Source organism: Aptenodytes forsteri, unplaced genomic scaffold, assembly GCF_000699145.1.
Source record: "Aptenodytes forsteri isolate BGI_AS27 unplaced genomic scaffold, ASM69914v1 Scaffold209, whole genome shotgun sequence".
NCBI lineage: Eukaryota > Metazoa > Chordata > Aves > Sphenisciformes > Spheniscidae > Aptenodytes > Aptenodytes forsteri.
The window spans coordinates 237,810-254,770 of record NW_008795034.1 but is presented as its reverse complement, the minus strand read 5'-3'; the positions used below and the strand labels follow the sequence as shown (position 1 = coordinate 254,770).

At 55.0% G+C, this 16,961-nt stretch overlaps 1 protein-coding gene across 1 annotated transcript in view; it reads left to right on the top strand.

Annotated features, from left to right (window-relative positions):
- The first annotated feature begins 6,748 nt into the window (after positions 1 to 6,748).
- MLXIPL (MLX interacting protein like) overlaps positions 6,749 to 16,961 on the top strand; it is a 20,513-nt gene continuing 10,300 nt past the window's right edge. Inside the window, exons 1-4 of the mRNA XM_019471290.1 lie at positions 6,749 to 7,044; positions 15,467 to 15,573; positions 15,732 to 15,814; positions 16,022 to 16,111. Coding sequence (XP_019326835.1) covers positions 6,749 to 7,044; positions 15,467 to 15,573; positions 15,732 to 15,814; positions 16,022 to 16,111 — 576 coding nt within the window. The remainder of the gene's footprint in view (positions 7,045 to 15,466; positions 15,574 to 15,731; positions 15,815 to 16,021; positions 16,112 to 16,961) is intronic.

The following is a 16,961-nucleotide window of genomic DNA, read 5'->3' as shown; positions in this document are numbered from 1 at the left end:
GTTTCCTAGCAGGAATGCTGTGCTTTATCTGGACCCTATAGCCACGCGTTTCCCAAGCAGTCCCCGGAGCCCCTCCTGGTGATGTGCAAAGATCATGTGAGGTGACCTTCTCACGTACGTGGTACTTGGCCGCACCAAAGGAGAGCTCGCCTTGGCACCTGGACCCTTCAGTGACTGTGCAGTGTGTCATAAGATTAAAGCCTTAAATCTGAGCCCTGTTACACAGCACCGAGCCAACAGGCTGCAGTCTAGGTGGCAAAACTCCACCAGTACCTCCTGCTTCCACCTCCTCCAACCTCTACTGATTGGGCTCTGGGACTATAATGGCTTCTGGGATAGTTGTTGACATTTTTTTGCTTACAGAAAATCCTAAGAAACAGGCAACAACAGGCACGTTGTATCTGGTTCTGAGCCGTTTGGGGTGTGCATGGTTTCTGCTGCAGCAATCTGGAGATCCAGCCTTCCCAAATGAATGTTTTTGCAGCAAGACTGCAGGTGACCATAGCATCGTGACACTGGAACTTGCCGTCACTTAGGGGTCCTCAGCCTCCGAGGTGGGACTCCATCTCAGTAACACCTTTGTCAGGATTTCCCTCCTGCCACCACCTGTGGCCTCACACAGCAGCACTGAGGAGGGCTTGGGTGCTCCCAGAAATTAAGGGATGGGCATGCCAGCTCCTGCTGAAGAGTCTCAGCTCCAGATGGAAGCGGGTAGACTGAGCCCATGACAAGAGATTTCAGTCGCTTTCTCCATTCTTCAACTGCCTTGATGAAGAGCCAGTGACCCCATGGGAAATCTGGCAAGATCACCAGCATGGCACCATCTCCTTCACTCACCCCTGCAAAGCAAGAACCACCGCAGGCACTGCTGGTTGGACTGCATCCATGTTTCACGTGCCAGCATCCTGCAGTCCAATCCTTTAGCTTTAATCCAGTCCTCTCTGTTGGTCACCATTTGGTGTCTGGGATGGAGCCTACCTACAGGAATTTCATCTGCTTCCTGATGGAAAATGTGGGCCTCAGAATTGTCTTCTAGGAAATGTGGTGAGCTTGCACAAGCAGGGATGATGGGGTTCGGGAATACAGATCCTAGGCTATCTTCTGCTACTACTATATTGAGAGGGGAGAAGGGGGAGCAGGTTGCTGGCAGGGGGAGGCAGCGCTACAGCAGTCAAAGCAGGAGGTGGAGGAGTGCCTTGCTGCTTGTCCCAGGCATCCACCTCTCTTCAGTGAGGCAGCGAAGGGTGGGAGAAGCTCTGAAGGACCACAGCCTCCACGGCACTGTTATTTGTTCATGTCCTGGGTGAGACAGAGGGCAGGTTGCATATCTTCTACAGGGGAAAAGGGAATGATAGAAAGATATAATTTGCTTTTTTGCAGATCTTTTATGCTTCTGCAGCCAAAGACGGAAAGTGCAAATACTTTCTCTGAAGATTCTTGCATGGGCCTGTGGAACAGATCTCCATGGTCAGCACAGATGGTTATGACAAGCTGGAGATGCCTCTCACCCTGAGGGTTTGGAAGGTCTCATCCTGTGCTCACCAGCTCCCGTCCGTGCAACAGGAGGCTGAGGGTGAGCCTGTACCTGTGTCCTGAGTTCCCATGAGTGAGCTTTTCTTTGTACGTGCGGAGTACGTGGACCATGAATTTTAATAGTTCCAGTTCTCCATCAGTTTATCTAACTCCTTGTTGAGTCCATTTGGACTTCTGGTTTCACAACATCCTGGGATGAACTTGCTGGCCATCCTTTGCCAGGTGCCCCTAGCTCTTGTGTTGTGAAAAGTGCTGAATGACCATTCTCTAACCGCTCTCTGTTCCACTGCGTCAGTGTCTGCGTCCCCAGCACTTACACCTCATTCATCTCTTTTCTAACATGGGCAGTCCTGATCTATTCAGCCTTTTCTTGCAGGGATGCCATTCCCACCTCTGATCACCCAGTTTCCTCATCTCTGTGACCTTTTCCAGTTCTTCCGCATCTTTTCTGAGCCAGGCACACAGCTGTGAGCACCCTCTGGTTTATACAGCGGCAAGTGATGTTTTCTGCTGAAAGCAAATTCCTTTCCTTGCCATTTCTAAAGCCTTTTTACTTTTTAATTGATTCTGAACCTTCAGCTGATGTTTTCAGAGAATTGCCTACAATTACCCTCAGATCAGCCTCTTGAACGGTAATAGCTGGTTTAGAGTCCACCACTGCATGCAGTTAGGGATGTACTTCACTTTATCCTTATCAACATTGAATTTCATTTGCCGTTTTATCACCCACTCACTCTGCAGCCTGAAATCCTTCTGCAGCTTTCTCCAGCCACCTTTAGATATGACTGTTCTGAACTATTTTCTCCACCAGAAAATGTTGTCACTGTGCTATTTACTGCCTTTTCTCCATCACTTATGAATATGCTGAAAAATCCAGCCCCAGTGCTTGTAGCATCCAATAGACAATCTCTTTTGTGAAAAATTTTGTGAAAATTTACCAACTAGTTTTATCTTTGCTTCCCAGCTTTGCAAGCTATTGATCTGTTATAGCTCAGTGTCTTTGAAAACTCTATGATAGATCTTTATAAAGGCTTTTTGGATTACATTATATTGATCGGATTGCTGTTGTGTCCACATACACCGCCTCTCCTTCCAACAACTGTAACAGGTTTCTGAGCCACGACTTTCCTCTAAAAAGCTATATTGACTCTTCCTCAAGTTATTGTATTTATCCATGAGTTCCCACGAACTCCATGTTTATTACAATTTCTACCACTTCGCTAGGTGCACAAATGAGACCTTTAACTCTGGAGATCCTTAGGTGAGTGACTGAGCCTTTCAAAAATGACACTATCTGTGCCACCTCCATTCCCTTGGTAGGCAAGTAACAGGACGCAGCCCACTGTCGGCAGATCAGAAATGGACATGAGATGCATGAGGTCTGCGACTTCTATAGGGAAGTGATCGTGGCCCTGTACTCGGCACTGGTGAGGCCGCACCTCGAATACTGTGTTCAGTTTTGGGCCCCTCACTACAAGAAGGACGTTGAGGTGCTGGAGCATGTCCAGAGAAGGGCAACGAGGCTGGTGAGGGGTCTGGAGAACAAGTCTGATGAGGAGCGGCTGAGGGAACTGGGGTTGTTCAGCCTGGAGAAAAGGAGGCTCAGGGGAGACCTCATCGCTCTCTACAACTACCTGACAGGAGGTTGTAGCGAGGTGGGGGTCGGTCTCTTCTCCCAAGTAACAAGCGATAGGACGAGAGGAAACGGCCTCAAGTTGTGCCAGGGGAGGTTTAGATTGGACGTGAGGAAAAATTTCTTCACTGAAAGAGTGGTGAAACATTGGAACAGGCTGCCCAGGGAAGTGGTGGAGTCCCCATCCCTGGAAGTATTTAAAAGACGTGTAGATGTGGCACTTAGGGACATGGTTTAGTGGGCCTGGTGGTGTTGGGTTGCTGGTTGGACTCGATGATCTTAGAGGTCTTTTCCAACCTTAGTGATTCTATGATTCTATGATTCTATGATTCTATGATTCTATGATTCTATGATTCTTTGCACTGACTTCTCAATTTTAATTTCTGCCACCAACCCCACAAGGGTTTGGAGGTGGAAACCTTCTGCACCGTTGCTCCCGTGGCACGGCAGGCTCAGCATGGCAGGGCCCCCCCCCCCCCCCGCCAGCACCGCGCTGAAGTCATGTAGTGCTCCTCCCTCTGCCCTCCCTGCCCTCAGCATCCCTGGTGCATCTTCTACAGAGCCTACAGATGCTCTGGCCGACTTTCCACTCCTGATAGCTGTGAACAAGGTTTTAATATTAGTTTTTGTCTTTCTCAAATTGTTCAGTAAAATTATTTTTGGCCTGCCTTTTGTGGTTTTACATTCCACTTGCTGAAATTCATAATGCTTTCTATTTTTCTTGTTCTTTGAAGGTGATTTCCACCTTCTGAATGGCATCCAATAGTCTCCCCTCCTCTGGCTGGTGTCTCTGCTGGCTCTTTTGGCACTCTCGATATCTGGCTGTGGTTAAGTCGACTATATTTATTCCAAACCTTCACCAGTGTCTGTAAATGCTCTCCCTACATTTTACCCTTTTGCCTGCTCCTTTTAACCTCCTTTTAGCAAGCTCTCATTGGATGTTTCCCACTGTTTCTACCCATAGAGTTTCTCTGGTCTCCCTGAACATGACATATTCAGGCCACCAGCTTTGCTGCTTGGTTGATAATAAAGCTTTCACAATATCTATTTCTCCTTTCTACCTTATTCCTGGTAGCAATGCTAGCAGTTTCAGTCCTAGTCATTTTTTATAGGATTTTGAATTTTTAGGACTTCAAAGGATCCCCATCTTGAGGGACTCAGCTGGGAGCTGTGTGCTCCTCTGCATCTGTTGAATACCCTTTGGGTTTGAGTCCAACCCATCCCCATCCATCACTGTTGTGACTGCACATGCCAGTGTCCTGGCTCTCTCTGGGTCAAATGGAGATTTCTGTGCTTGTGCAGATCCCATCGACTCCCAGTTTCTTCAGCTACTAATAATTCCGACCTCTCTGTCCCAACACCATTCTCCTCCCAGACACAGAGGCTGTTTCTCCCTGCCTGTGTGCATGGTGTTGGGATCATTTTGGAGAACTGCTCTGGGGACTCTGATCTCTAACCTCCCATGTCACAGTGTACGTTTTGGGACATATTTGAGACATCCATCTTGCGTTGCACTCAGGACCACACCTCCCGTGCCGCACCCGCTCCGAGACTGTGTTGCATCTGTATGACTGTAGCTGCCATCGCACATTTTAGGAGCCAAACAGCCAGTTACAAAATCCCTCAGCACTGCAGCCTGCCTGTTCCTGTGTGGGACCCCTGCTCTGTTCCACTGTCTGCTGGGGAAGGTTCCTCTGCGGGATCCGTCACCCCCTTCCCCAGGCTGCGTGCCACTTGCCCATTTCCCTCCTCTGCAGCACAAGAGCTGCTGGACTGGGGATGAGGGAGTTATGATGTCCCTAAAAGCCTCACTGATGTATTTCTCCGCTTCCTTCAGACATACGTTGTCTCAGAGGACCGAAGTCTGCCTGCAGCCGGTGAACAGATGGCAGATGATCCTGGGCAAAAACCTGGAAAGTCCCTTTTGCGCAGCACGGCCCTGCACAGAGGAGCGCTCCCAGAACGCCTGTGTATCTCTGATATCTTTGTTTCTGTTGTGGCTTGACTAATTCCTAGTTTCCCAGGACACCCACATGCCCATTATTGCTTTAAAATGTCTGTAGACAGTACTTTTAAAATTACTTCTCTCTTCAGCATCTTGACAGGCAGCTTGGGACAGGCTGACATGGTTGTAATGAATCACAGAGGGGGAAAAGAGAGCTACAGAGCAATGCAAATCTGGCTGAAAAACGAACAAATGGTTCCTAAGTGAGGTTTGCACCAATCAGTGTGAAAACTATCCAAAACAGCTACTTGTGCATATTCTTCTTCCAGCTCTGAAAAATACCCTGGATGGCTGCTCACTCCTCTGGAGCACCAGCAGGACCCACCTGTGTGGTACAGAGGGTGCTCTGCTCCACCTGCAAGCTGGATTGAAGTTCAGATGCCTGCGGCCATCTATGTTAGCTGTATGCCACTGTTCATCCCATGTTTTCATCAGAGGTGCCTAAAAGCTGCGCCTGGGTGCTCTCCAGGCATGTGTGCTTGTGCCAGGTTGTGGAGCTGGGGAAGAAGTTGCCAGAAACTAGAGAGAAAATAAGTGATTTAAGCCTGAAATTATATTCACTTTGTCCCCCTGCGGCTCTGGTCAGTGAGGAGATGCTTGTGACACAGGTCTGGCTGGCATGGCACATGCTAAGCCCTGGCAAGAGCTCTCAGTATTTATCAAAGATCAGCTGGCACGGAGCAGGGGAGGGGGCTGGCGCAGCGAGCCCTGCCTGCCCGCATCTCTCAGGGCACCTCGGAGGCGAAGGTAATCCATCTTAAGGACTGCATGACTACAAGGTGTGTAAATCCCACCGTACCTGAGCTCATCATTGTCCTCTCTTGCATTCGGCGTTTGCATCCCCTCTCCTGCTGGGTCACACCTCGGAGCAGGCTTTTGCCTGGGCTGTTTCTCAGCTTGGCCCACGGCTCAGTGACTCGGCATGCTTTGTGCTGAGCTGGGTGCCCGTTGCTATAATTTTACCTGTTTGTGTCTCTTAATCTGTATTTGTTCCCTTGGAAGTACAGGGAGATACATTAGGGCAGAGGCACTAGGTAAATACCGCCCGCTCCTCTCCCCGACGGGGCGCCTGGAGCAGCGATTAACCCCGGGTAAACAGAGCCGACTGCCAGCGAACCCGTGGCTGCCGGTGAGGGGGGGACAGGGGACCCGCAGCCGCTCCTCCCCGGGTTTGCAGGGGAAATAAAAGCCAGGGCCGTCAGGCGCGTTGCAAGAGCAGGACGGCGGCGCAGAGCTGAAGCTCCCGTGGCCGGTGGCCGGTGGCCAGTGGCCGATCGCAGGGTGCTGTGGCCTGGCTGACGGTGCGCCATGGGCGGGATCAGCTGCCACCACTATAAATAGGGCTGACGGCAAGCCACCTCGGCAAACCGAAAGCTGAACCTCGGAGCGCGGAGGAGACGGCGTGGTCTGGAGTGGGGCGAGCGGCACCAAGGAGGTGTGGCGTGGGTGTCCTGTGCTGAGGAGCCCAACGGCATGTGCTCGATGCCAACACAGCGCCCGTAGGGCTCTGGCACAACCAGGTCGTGGACCACAGCGCTGGGGCAGGCCAATAAGGGCTCCCCAGCAGGCACCAGGCAATGGCAGGAGCTCAGGTGGGGCTCCCAGGACCCTTCCCAGAGCCCCCGGTTGGGCCATGCCCCGTCTCTGACTCCGACTCCGACTCCGAGGATGCAGCTGTGGCTGGCACAGGACCTGGCACCGGGGCGCAGAACCTCCCCCAGGTCATCCACAGTGGCCACTTCATGGTGTCATCCCCACACAGTGACTCGCTGCCCCGCCGGCGCCACCACCGCACCGAACCCGAACCGGCTGATCCCCGGAGCATTGACCCGACCCTCACCCGGCTTTTTGAGTGCATGAGCCTGGAGTACAGGTAAGTACAAGATCCCGCTCGCTGGCATGCATCTCATGGAACCCCCCCAGCTCTTTGAAGGCATGAGGCTGTCTAAGCCCCACTGCTCTTCCAGGAACCTGCCGCTAATTGCCAACTGATAGCGTCCTTGTCTTCTTGTCCATTGGGTTGTGATGTGCCATCTGCTCAAAAACCACCATCCTGGGAGGTTTCAGGGAGAAAAAGCTGGTTCTGGGTTGTTGGCCATGGAGCCAGATAAGAAGTTCCTCCTCTCTTCATGTGTAGCTTAACCCTCCTCCACCTTCCCATGAGATCTGGAGTCACTGCACCCGGCTGTAGCACCCTCACGGCCGGGTCCTGCACACTCTGTAGAGCAGCAATAACCCTGTGGGCAGCCAACGCTCAGTCTTTGGCAATCCAGCCCAGAGCTGGAGTCCTGCCTTCCCGTCCTTGACTCTGCCCACATGTCCCAAGGTTATTGCAGGACATGCAGCAGCACTCAGGACTGGATGGCTGCACAGGGCTTTGTCCAGGGCCTCCTGAAAGCTTCCCCCCTTCTCTCCTGCAAAATCAAATGGGTGACTGCATTGTTCCCCCCAACGACACAAATCACCCAAGCTCAGGATGCTAGGGACCTGCTCATCCCACAGCTTCTCGGTGACAACAGGAGAGCCTGCATCATGTCTCTTAGCACCTTGGTCCACATTCTTGGAGGCAGCTCCTCTCTTTTGCCAAGGCCCTGAGGTTTTGAGTTCTCTCAAGCATGGCATCAGGGTGAATTGCTCTACTAGCGTCAGTGCAAAACTGCTTGCATAGCTTTCCCAAAATCTCCAGGTGAAAACCTGGAATGATGATGTCCTACTGATGCCGCATAAAAACAAAACCTCAGCAAAACAGCCTTGAAGAGTTGAACATTGCCTTGTTCCACGCAGGCTCTTATTCAGTTGCTGACCTCTCAGCCTTGAAGTCCTTGAATGCTCAACACGATGGAATATGTGGTTGCTGCCAGAGCAGCCCTGGTGACACCGGGCACTGGGACAGCACTCCAAGGGTACTAGTTGCCACATAGCTATGTACATTTGGCCCATCGCCACATCCCAGATTGCATGGTTTGCTCACAGCCGGTGTGGAACAGCTCTCCTCCGAGGTGCTGGTGAAGCTGGTGCTCTGCGGGAGCACGGTGAGCTTCAGCGTGGGGTGACCCAGCGGAGGGTCATGCTTCCTGGTCAGGCAAGTCACCCCTGAGTGCCATGCACAGGGGACACTGAAGCACTGGTGGCCTCACTCTCTTTTGCTCTCCCAGCCCCATACTTGCCGTACTCTGATCCTTGCAGCTTGGGGCTGGAGGAGCGGACACTGCTCCACCCCAGGGTGCTCAAGCTCTTGACTCCTGAGATGCACCACAGCCTCCATGTGGTCCTGAGCTCTGGTGCTCCCCAGGCAGAGGGGAAAGGGGCAGGGTGCAAGTGCTTTGGCAGGTGGAGCGGACCACAGCAGCTGTATGCCACCCAGGGCTGGCCATTACACTGCAGACAGGGCTCCATCACTCCAGATCTCTTTACCACTTGGACTCTTTCAGGGCCTTGTTTCCCTCCTGCACTGAGCATGACAATGCATACACCAGCCCCAAGCCCAGCACCATGGCAAACCGTAACTGCAGTTGGACAGTAGCCCTCAGTGAGGAGGATCCACAGCAGCTACAAAGCATTAGTGCCACCACTGATGGTCACCCCGGAGTCCAGATCACTAAAGATATTTCCTGGCTGCCTTGGTGCAAGACTAGGTCTTGCTCAGCACCCATGGGAGCAGTTATTGGTCTGCCATGGAGCCAGGGTAGCTGCAGGCCGTGGGACCCAACCAAGGAAACGTTGACATTGGATGTTCTCCAAACTTCATGCTTGGAACTCTTGGAGTTCCTTCCATCCTTAGATGCTCTCCCCCTTCACCTCTCAGCTGTCATGCTCTGCAGCTTGCCAGCACCCTAAAAACAGGATGACAAGCATTGATCAGAGATCAGGTTCAGGTGAACCTGGACCTGCGATGCAGTGCTGGATATGCCTCTCCACAGGTGGGATTGGACTCTGGCTCTAGAGCTGACCTCTCTGCTGGCTAGCTGCTGTTCAGGCATTTCTTTTCTCCCTTTGGAAACCCATGGCAGCTTTGCTAATACATTTTTGACAGACTTGTAAGCCATAGTTGGAGGAAGGTATCAGAGGGGGAAAATGGAGTTTAAAGATACCCGGCGCACCTTTTAGTTTTATCTGATTTGATACTTCTCTGCATCATCTGCCATTTCACGTCTTCCCTCCCAGCCAGGTCCCTCAGAAAGGGTGTTGGTGCAGCACAGCCTCAGTTGGAGTGGCCAGCCAAATGTCCTCCAGTCATCAGGAGTGCATCCACAGTTATGTGGCAGACTAACTCCCTAACAAAGCAGAAACCACAGAAAGATATCAGTTGGGAGGCACCTCTGGAGGTCATAGTCCAATCCCTGTGCAGGGCAGGGCTAACTCCAAAGCCAGATCAGGTTGCTCAGGGCCATCACTCTGATGGATGGAGACCAAGGATGGTGAGCCCACCACCTGTCCACCCTGTCCCAGAGCTGCACCACTCTCACAGGGAAGAGTGCTGTCCGTGGCTGTAATTGGAATTTCCCTCATTTCAGCTTGTGTCTGTTGCCTCTTGTCCTTTCTTGGTGCGTGTCTGAGAAGTGTCTGGCTCCATCTCCTCTATAGCCTGCTTTGGGTAGTTGAAGACAGTAAGTAGATCCTCTCTTCACCTTCTCTTCTTCAGGCTGAACAAACCCATCACTTACCCTCCTCTTCTGTCCTGTACATTAGTCCCCAACCATCTTAACATCCTCCAGAATCACTCCACTTTGTGAACCTCCCTCTGTTATCGGGAGGACCAATCTGGACACAATATCCAGCCTTGGCCTTACCAGTGCTGAGTTGAGGGGAACTATCACTTCTCTTGACCTGCTGGCTGAGCTGTGACTGTTTCAGCCACCCATTCCTTGCTGTCCGAGGCCTGGCTCACACCATTTCAAAGGCAAATACACTAAATTCTCTCTAAACCCTTGTTTTCCAAAGGCTGTAGCTGAACAGTCATTTAGGTAGCTGTAATTCCTCCCCTCTCCAGCATTCCTCCGCGGCACTTCACAGACGTTTATGGCAGTCCTGTCTCAGCTTGAGCAATCGCCCTGAGGATCTGCCATTTTATCTCCCCATGGGCTGGACTGTGCATCACCCCCTCACTGGGAAAGAAACGCTCTCTCCACATCAAGGCTTGCTTCTAGCAGTAGCTTGTTTCTTCAGATCCCTCAAAGAGAGGCAACTCCCCCCACCAAGGTCTTCCTCCTGGTGCTGGAGGTTGGGATGAAGCACTTCCCAGGCCCTTTGTACCCATTTTCCAGGACACTACTCTCCTTCCAGCAGCATTCCTGCCAAAGACTTAATGATTCTCTTCCACTCCTTCTCCTGCAACCTGCTGCGTTTCTTGAATCCCTCACTTAGACTGCTTTTTCTCCCGTGGGTGGACCTCCCTGCAGCACACGTGGCCTCCCCAGGTTCCCCCAAAAACCTGAGCACATGGAGCCGAGCTCCTTCAGGAACTGTTCATGCTATCGCCTTAGCACGATCTCCCCAGCTGAGCAAGCTTTCTCCCCATCACCGCAGTGTCACTCCCCGGTGTCCTGCCTTGCAGAGCTGGTCTCCTGGGCTCACACACCTTCCTGTCACCCATTGCAGAGGATCATTGAGTGACTGACCTGGGGAACTGTCCTCCTGAAGGGAGAAAAACTGGGTGCAGATGTGAACTGCAAACTGCAGACACCCACGGTCTTATCTTGCACGCTTCTATCTTGCGCTTCAGAAGAAGCCTCCTGTAGCTGTTCCGAGAGTGTGATGTAGATTAACCTCTTCTTCTCCCCTGCAAATACCAAGAGGGGAGATTTAGCAGGTAGGGACATCAGACTAGTAAGTGATGTGGAGTATTAACTCTGCCCTCTCATGATTTAAAACAAGGTAGGCTTCGATTACACCCTTGCATGCCGATTCGGTACTAATTCATCCTCCTGGCAAGCTGATAGCAGCCTCTGAGGCTTTCCTAGAAGAAGTGGAATTGCTGCTATATCTTTGCCGTACTCTCTAATTGATTCTCTAATTCACAGTGCCTTAAACACTCATGCACAGGGGCAGCAAGCACCCAGGCGGAGACCCCAGTGATGCACACGCTGAGCTGCCCTCTCCCCGTTTCCTTCTCTCAGGATTAGCCTGCACTTTCCTTTGCCCTCCTGGCAAACAGCTCACCTCCGTTCACTGCAGTTCACCAGCATTTGCCTGCAGCCCTGTGCACTAGCTCAGACCCGCTGGAAGTGGCTCGCGCCGATGTGGCCACATCCTGCGATTGCTGGGTCCACCCCCGCCATCTGATGAGGCTTCACCCTCACCCAGGCCTAAGACCGTCTGGGCGCTGCCCATGCCCTGGCTGGAAGGAAGCGGGGCGCCCCAGCCAGGGGAGCAGAGCTCGGTGCCGATGGCAGCCCTGGCTTGGCAGATCCCTTTGGGGCTTTGCGGCAGGTTGGGCAGCTTCTGCTATGAATTATCCGCACGATGGGCAATAGATGAGGCGCTTAGGGACATGGTTTAGTGGGCATGGTGGTGTTGGACTCGGTGATCTTAGAGGTCTTTTCCAACCTCAATGATTCTATGATTCTATGATTCTATAATAGCAGGTCTGGCGAGAGGGAAAGGCTCGTGCTTGGTCTAAACCCATCCGCGCTGCAGTGTGGTCGTGCTGTCATTAGCGGCAGGGAGCTGCACGCCTTTTCTCTGTCATTTCCCAAGGATTTGGGGCTGATCCTGTCCAAGCAGTGTGCAGAGGAGCTGGGCTGGTGTGCAAGCCTGCTCCCACGCTGATGCACAGTAGGGTCGTACCTCCGGAGATCACCAAAATAACTGGTTGTGGAGATGTACCCAGCTTGGCTCGCAGCTATCCAGCTTCCCAGACAACTATTTGCGAGAAGATTTAAACGACTTCCCTTCTCATCTGGAGCACTTCATGCTCGCTTTGCATGGAGGTAAATGGCTGTCCAAGAGGCAGAGCTGCAAGGGCAGAGGCACTCCTATCTGGGGGTAAATACACAGAGTGGGTCCCTAGCTAATCCCCAGTACAGTCTATTAACACCTTTGTTGCAGCACTGCCCTCAAATTACCCCCGATGCACCCGCGCCAGCTGCAGCGTCTGCCGGGGCAGAGCTCGCTCCCTCCGGAGGCAGCATGGCAAGCAGCCGAGCTGGCGCAGCAGCCTTTTCATCAGCGCAACACGGTAAAGAAAAACACCCAGCCAGATAGTAGAGATTTGAAGTCAGATTTGAAGACAGTCGGTTTTTGCTTGGGGACACTTTCCAGGAAAATTGTGGTTAGATTTTTAACTTTCTTTCCCAAAACATAAAAACTCAAGAAAAAACATGACTTTGGTAGCAAAATGTGTGAGAAAGCGAACGTGAGCTTTTAGAACTTCCAGGAAAGGCTGTCCTCTTTCAGCCAGTCCAGGGCCAAGCTGCGTCCTGGCAGCCCAGGGAGCAAGGGGGGCTCTGACGGCCCCACGGGGGATCCTGCTCCTGCTGCACTTGGGAAGGCCGAGCAGGCTTGTACCTGCCAGAGGACCCTCAGCTTAGCTGTTCCCCTCCTGCTGCTGCCCGTTTCTCTTCGTGCAGCCCTGCATCTTGCCAGATCATTCCTCCCCCCTCCTTTTGCTGTGGATGGACAGCAAAATACTCATTTTGCCATGAAAGCAGGGGCTGCAACACCTTAAACTTCTGGATGGGCTAAATTAATCACAGGGCAAACAAGGTGCGACTGGCTGAAACAGTCAGTGCTGACCCACGCCGGGTTTGGTCCCAGGCCGAGCCCTGCTCCCGCCTTACCCCATCCCACAGAGACCCCTTAGCCGGTAGTGGGGTCTGTTTCCCCATTTCTCCAGCAGCGTGGGGCAGCGGGACCTCCAGCCTGTTTGGGGCATCCCAAACCTTTTTTGTGGCTCAGCGTGGGGTTTGCATCCATCTCCCCAGGAGATAATTTCAGGGAAGGGTGGGGCCATTTTCAAGACGAACCAGGGAGCAAAGATCAGCCTCATAAGTCCCAAAACTGAAAGGATCGTTAATGGGGAAAAAAGGCGGTTAGTGGCGAAGCCCAAAGGCATCTCCCCTCTGTCTCCATGTCCACTGCAGCTCCGTGGCCGTGGCCCCACCAGCCTCGCGCGTGGCCGAGGTGGCCGTCTGCGGCTGCGGGGCTGTGGTCCGCAGGCTCGGGCTGCTCCTTTAAGCTGGTTGTCGGGGCGGGCAGCACTGGTGAGGAGCGTGTGTGGGTAGCCTTGACCGGCAGGATCTGGCCGCACGCCCGGGAAACCCATCCCTTCCATTGGCTCCTCTGCTTGGCACTACCACGCTGTTTGCCTTGTGCCACTGGGGAAAGTTCAAAAACCTGGAGATAGCGGAGTGCCCAGCGCGTCGCCCAGGCCTTAACTCTCTGCAGGCTGGAGCCGCGGGGACACGGGCCCTTCCCCAGCCCCTGGGGCCGTGGGTTGGGCTGGGTCTCCCTGGGGAGACTGTCCCCGTCCACCCCTGTGGGTGGGAGCACCCACTCCCAGACACGTCCCTGCATCAGGCTCTGGAGCCGGAGGGGTCCCCGGTCCTTGTCCCCCACAGTGAGATGGGACAGCAATGCTCTCCTCTCCCCTCTGCCCCGGTGCGCTGCCTCCAGCTGCAGAGCCATGCAGGACCAGCACAGGGGTCTTGCTGCCTGCGCTGCTGCCTATTCGGGCTGCCTGGCTCTAACGTCGAGGACAGCACCCTGTCTGCAACGAGCCACCTGCCCGATGGGCTGCACAGAGCTCCGAGCCGAGCTCCGAGCCGAGCCGGCACAGCCGCTGAGGGAGGGAGCCCCACTTGCCGTGCGGTGCCATGCCGTGCAGTGGGAGGCAGATTTCAAGGCAGGTTAATGCAGAATCGGCCAGTCTTTGTTCGAGGGTGCTGGAAGGTTTCACAAGCTTGAACAGACAAGTGTGTGGCTTCTTAAAGCATTAGCCGGGCACTGCTCTCATCCCCAGCACCTCCCGGGGGACATGGTCTGATGGCACCTTAGGGTGCACCCGAGGAGATGCTGGCAATGGGGGGATACGGCACCCTTACACCCAGCCCAGCTTCTACCTTTCTTCTTCCCTGCATGTGCCGTGGATATGTGGGACCCAAAGCAGCACCGAGATCTTTAAGGGACAAATTCTTGGCTGGGGAAGGACGTGGGCTTCCTGGGGAGGGATGCCGTGCAGCCCCCAGCCTGCTCTCAGAGGGCCCCTCTGTGCAGCCGGCATTGCCCCGAGGCCTGCCCCGGTGGGTGGGAGAGCCGGGACAGCCGCTGGGCTCGCAGGGAGAGGTGAAAAGGATGCCAAGGTAAAGCAGAGAGACCCCAGCCTCCCCTGCGGAGCTCCCGGGGCAGCAGGACCCTCAGGACCCCCGCTGGCGGGTGCATGCGAGAGGGTCGTGTCCCTCGGCTGGAAGGAAACAAGACAGTGAAATGAGGCTCCCCACCCTGCGGGCCCAATTAGGGACCCCCCCGCCACCACAACGAGCTGCAGAACAAACACGTCTGCCTCGGGGAGCCGGGAAACGGGAAGGAGGGAGCCCAGCTCGGGCTGGGGGCCGGAGCGAGGGGCGCAGGTTTGCAGGGATGGGTGCGGAGAGGAGCCCAGGGCAGCGCTGGGCTGCGGGCAGGGCTGGTCCAGCTCTCTGCCCCTCTCAGGCAAGCAGCCCTTAATGTCCTTAACGTCCTCCAGCTTGCTGTCCTGCCTTCCCCAGACCCGCGCACATGGCTGATCCTGCCCGCCCCGCTGCCTGCGCCCGCCCCGCTGCCTGCGCCCGCCCTCAGCTGAAGGTAGCGTTTCCAAGCCCAGTCTGGCATTAAAAGGAGGGTCAGAAATAGCTGCCCAAATGCTGCGATGTGGCAAGAGCCACAGCAACATGTGTCCCCAGGCGTCTTGCCTGGGCAGGAGACTTCTCTTCCCGTACCCCGGGGCCGGGATGCAGCCGTCCTGGTTGGGGGCAGCGGGGTCCCACCTCGGACCCAGGGTTCGAGCCTCAATGAATCAATTCCTCCATGTGCTGTGCTTTAATCCCAGGGGCTCGAGAAGCCTCGTGTGGGTCTATGAAGCTCCCGGTTTAGGTCTGTGCTGCTCTCAGCGTGAACAGGAGCTCAGGGTGCTCCCGTGGGTGGTCCCGTGGGTGCCAGACAAGCAGCCTGCAGCAGAGCCACACAGCTGCACCTGCTCCAGACTTGCCACCAGGCTGGTGGCCCCGGGCACCTCTCAAGGCACGGCCCCCTCAGGAGACCCCGAACTGGGAGGGCTCTGGGATGGTGCCCCTCAGCCTCTCTTTTGCTTGGTGTTTTAGTGGGAAGCTGGTGTCTCCAAAGTGGAAGAATTTCAAGGGGCTGCGGCTGCTTTGCCGGGATAAAATCCGTCTCAACAACGCTATCTGGAGAGCGTGGTACATCCAGTGTGAGTATGGGGCCAGACCCCGCTCCGTCTGCCAAGTGCTGGGCAATGTCGAGTGCCATGGGGCTGGCACCAAGGCAGCGATGTATGGGTGCCCAGGCACCCTCCCCTGCCCAGGGATGGAGACGTGGGTAAAACCAGCTGTGTTTTCCCCTGTGTAGATGTGGAGCGGAGGAAGAACCCTGTGTGTGGCTTCATCACTCCTCTGGAGGGATCGGAGGCTGATGAGCACCGAAAACCAGAGGTAGGGCATGGTTCATCGCAGCTTTCTGGGCCAGGAGCAGGTCTGGGTGGCACAGGTGGGAGCTGGGGACACACAGGGGGCAGAGCTCATTTTATTTCATAGATTTGCTGGGAAAGGTGTTTCTGACGTGGCATAAGGAAACCAGCCCTGGCTGCAGGGTGATGGGGCTGGGTGGCTCAGCTGTGACCCCCTGTCCTGCCCCCCCAGGCTGTCGTGCTGGAGGGCAACTACTGGAAACGCCGCATCGAGGTGGTGATGAGGGAGTACCACAAGTGGAGGATCTACTACAAGAAGCGGGTGAGTGGCTCTGCGGGTGCTGCTCCCCATTCCATGGTGGTGCCAGCGGTGGGATGGGACGTCAGCGTGCACAATGTGGAGCCGTGGCTGACTGGGAGCGGGACATGGCAGGCTCTTTCCAGTGTGGGAGGGGGATGCTGGCTGCCCCTGTGGTGCCAATGGAGGGGAGCTCGGCAGGGACCCTATCCGCAGCTGCCCGTGGTGCTGCGATGTGCTCCGGCAGCCCGACCTGGGCTAACTGTGACCTGCCCGGTGCATGATCTGCAGCTGGGTTTGGCAGCGCACCCACAGCACACGTGTTGGTGTGGGTCAAGCAGGGCCACGGCTCACCCACAGCGCTCCGGCTGGGCTGGGATTTGCTGGCATGCCACTGGCAGCCACGTCTCACCCCGGCAGCACGTGCTGCCAGGCAGGCCGGGTGGCTCTGCATCACTCCCGGCGCCTGCTCTCAGGCATGCTGGTACCACAACCTTGGCCTCCCACCATGCTGGGTGGAGCATGGTCCAGCCTTCTCCCCAGCTGCTCGCTCGGGACTGATAAAGGCTGGGGGTGCCATGGGTGGGCAGGGTGCTGGCAGCCTCACATCACCCCGGCAGCACGTGCTGCCAGGCAGGCCGGGTGGCTCTGCATCACTCCCGGCGCCTGCTCTCAGGCATGCTGGTACCACAACCTTGGCCTCCCACCATGCTGGGTGGAGCATGGTCCAGCCTTCTCCCCAGCTGCTCGCTCGGGACTGATAAAGGCTGGGGGTGCCATGGGTGGGCAGGGTGCTGGCAGCCTCACACAGCCACACGCTGCCCGTCCCACCACTGCGGCAGCTGCTCCCCCCAGGACCTGTGAGACGATATGA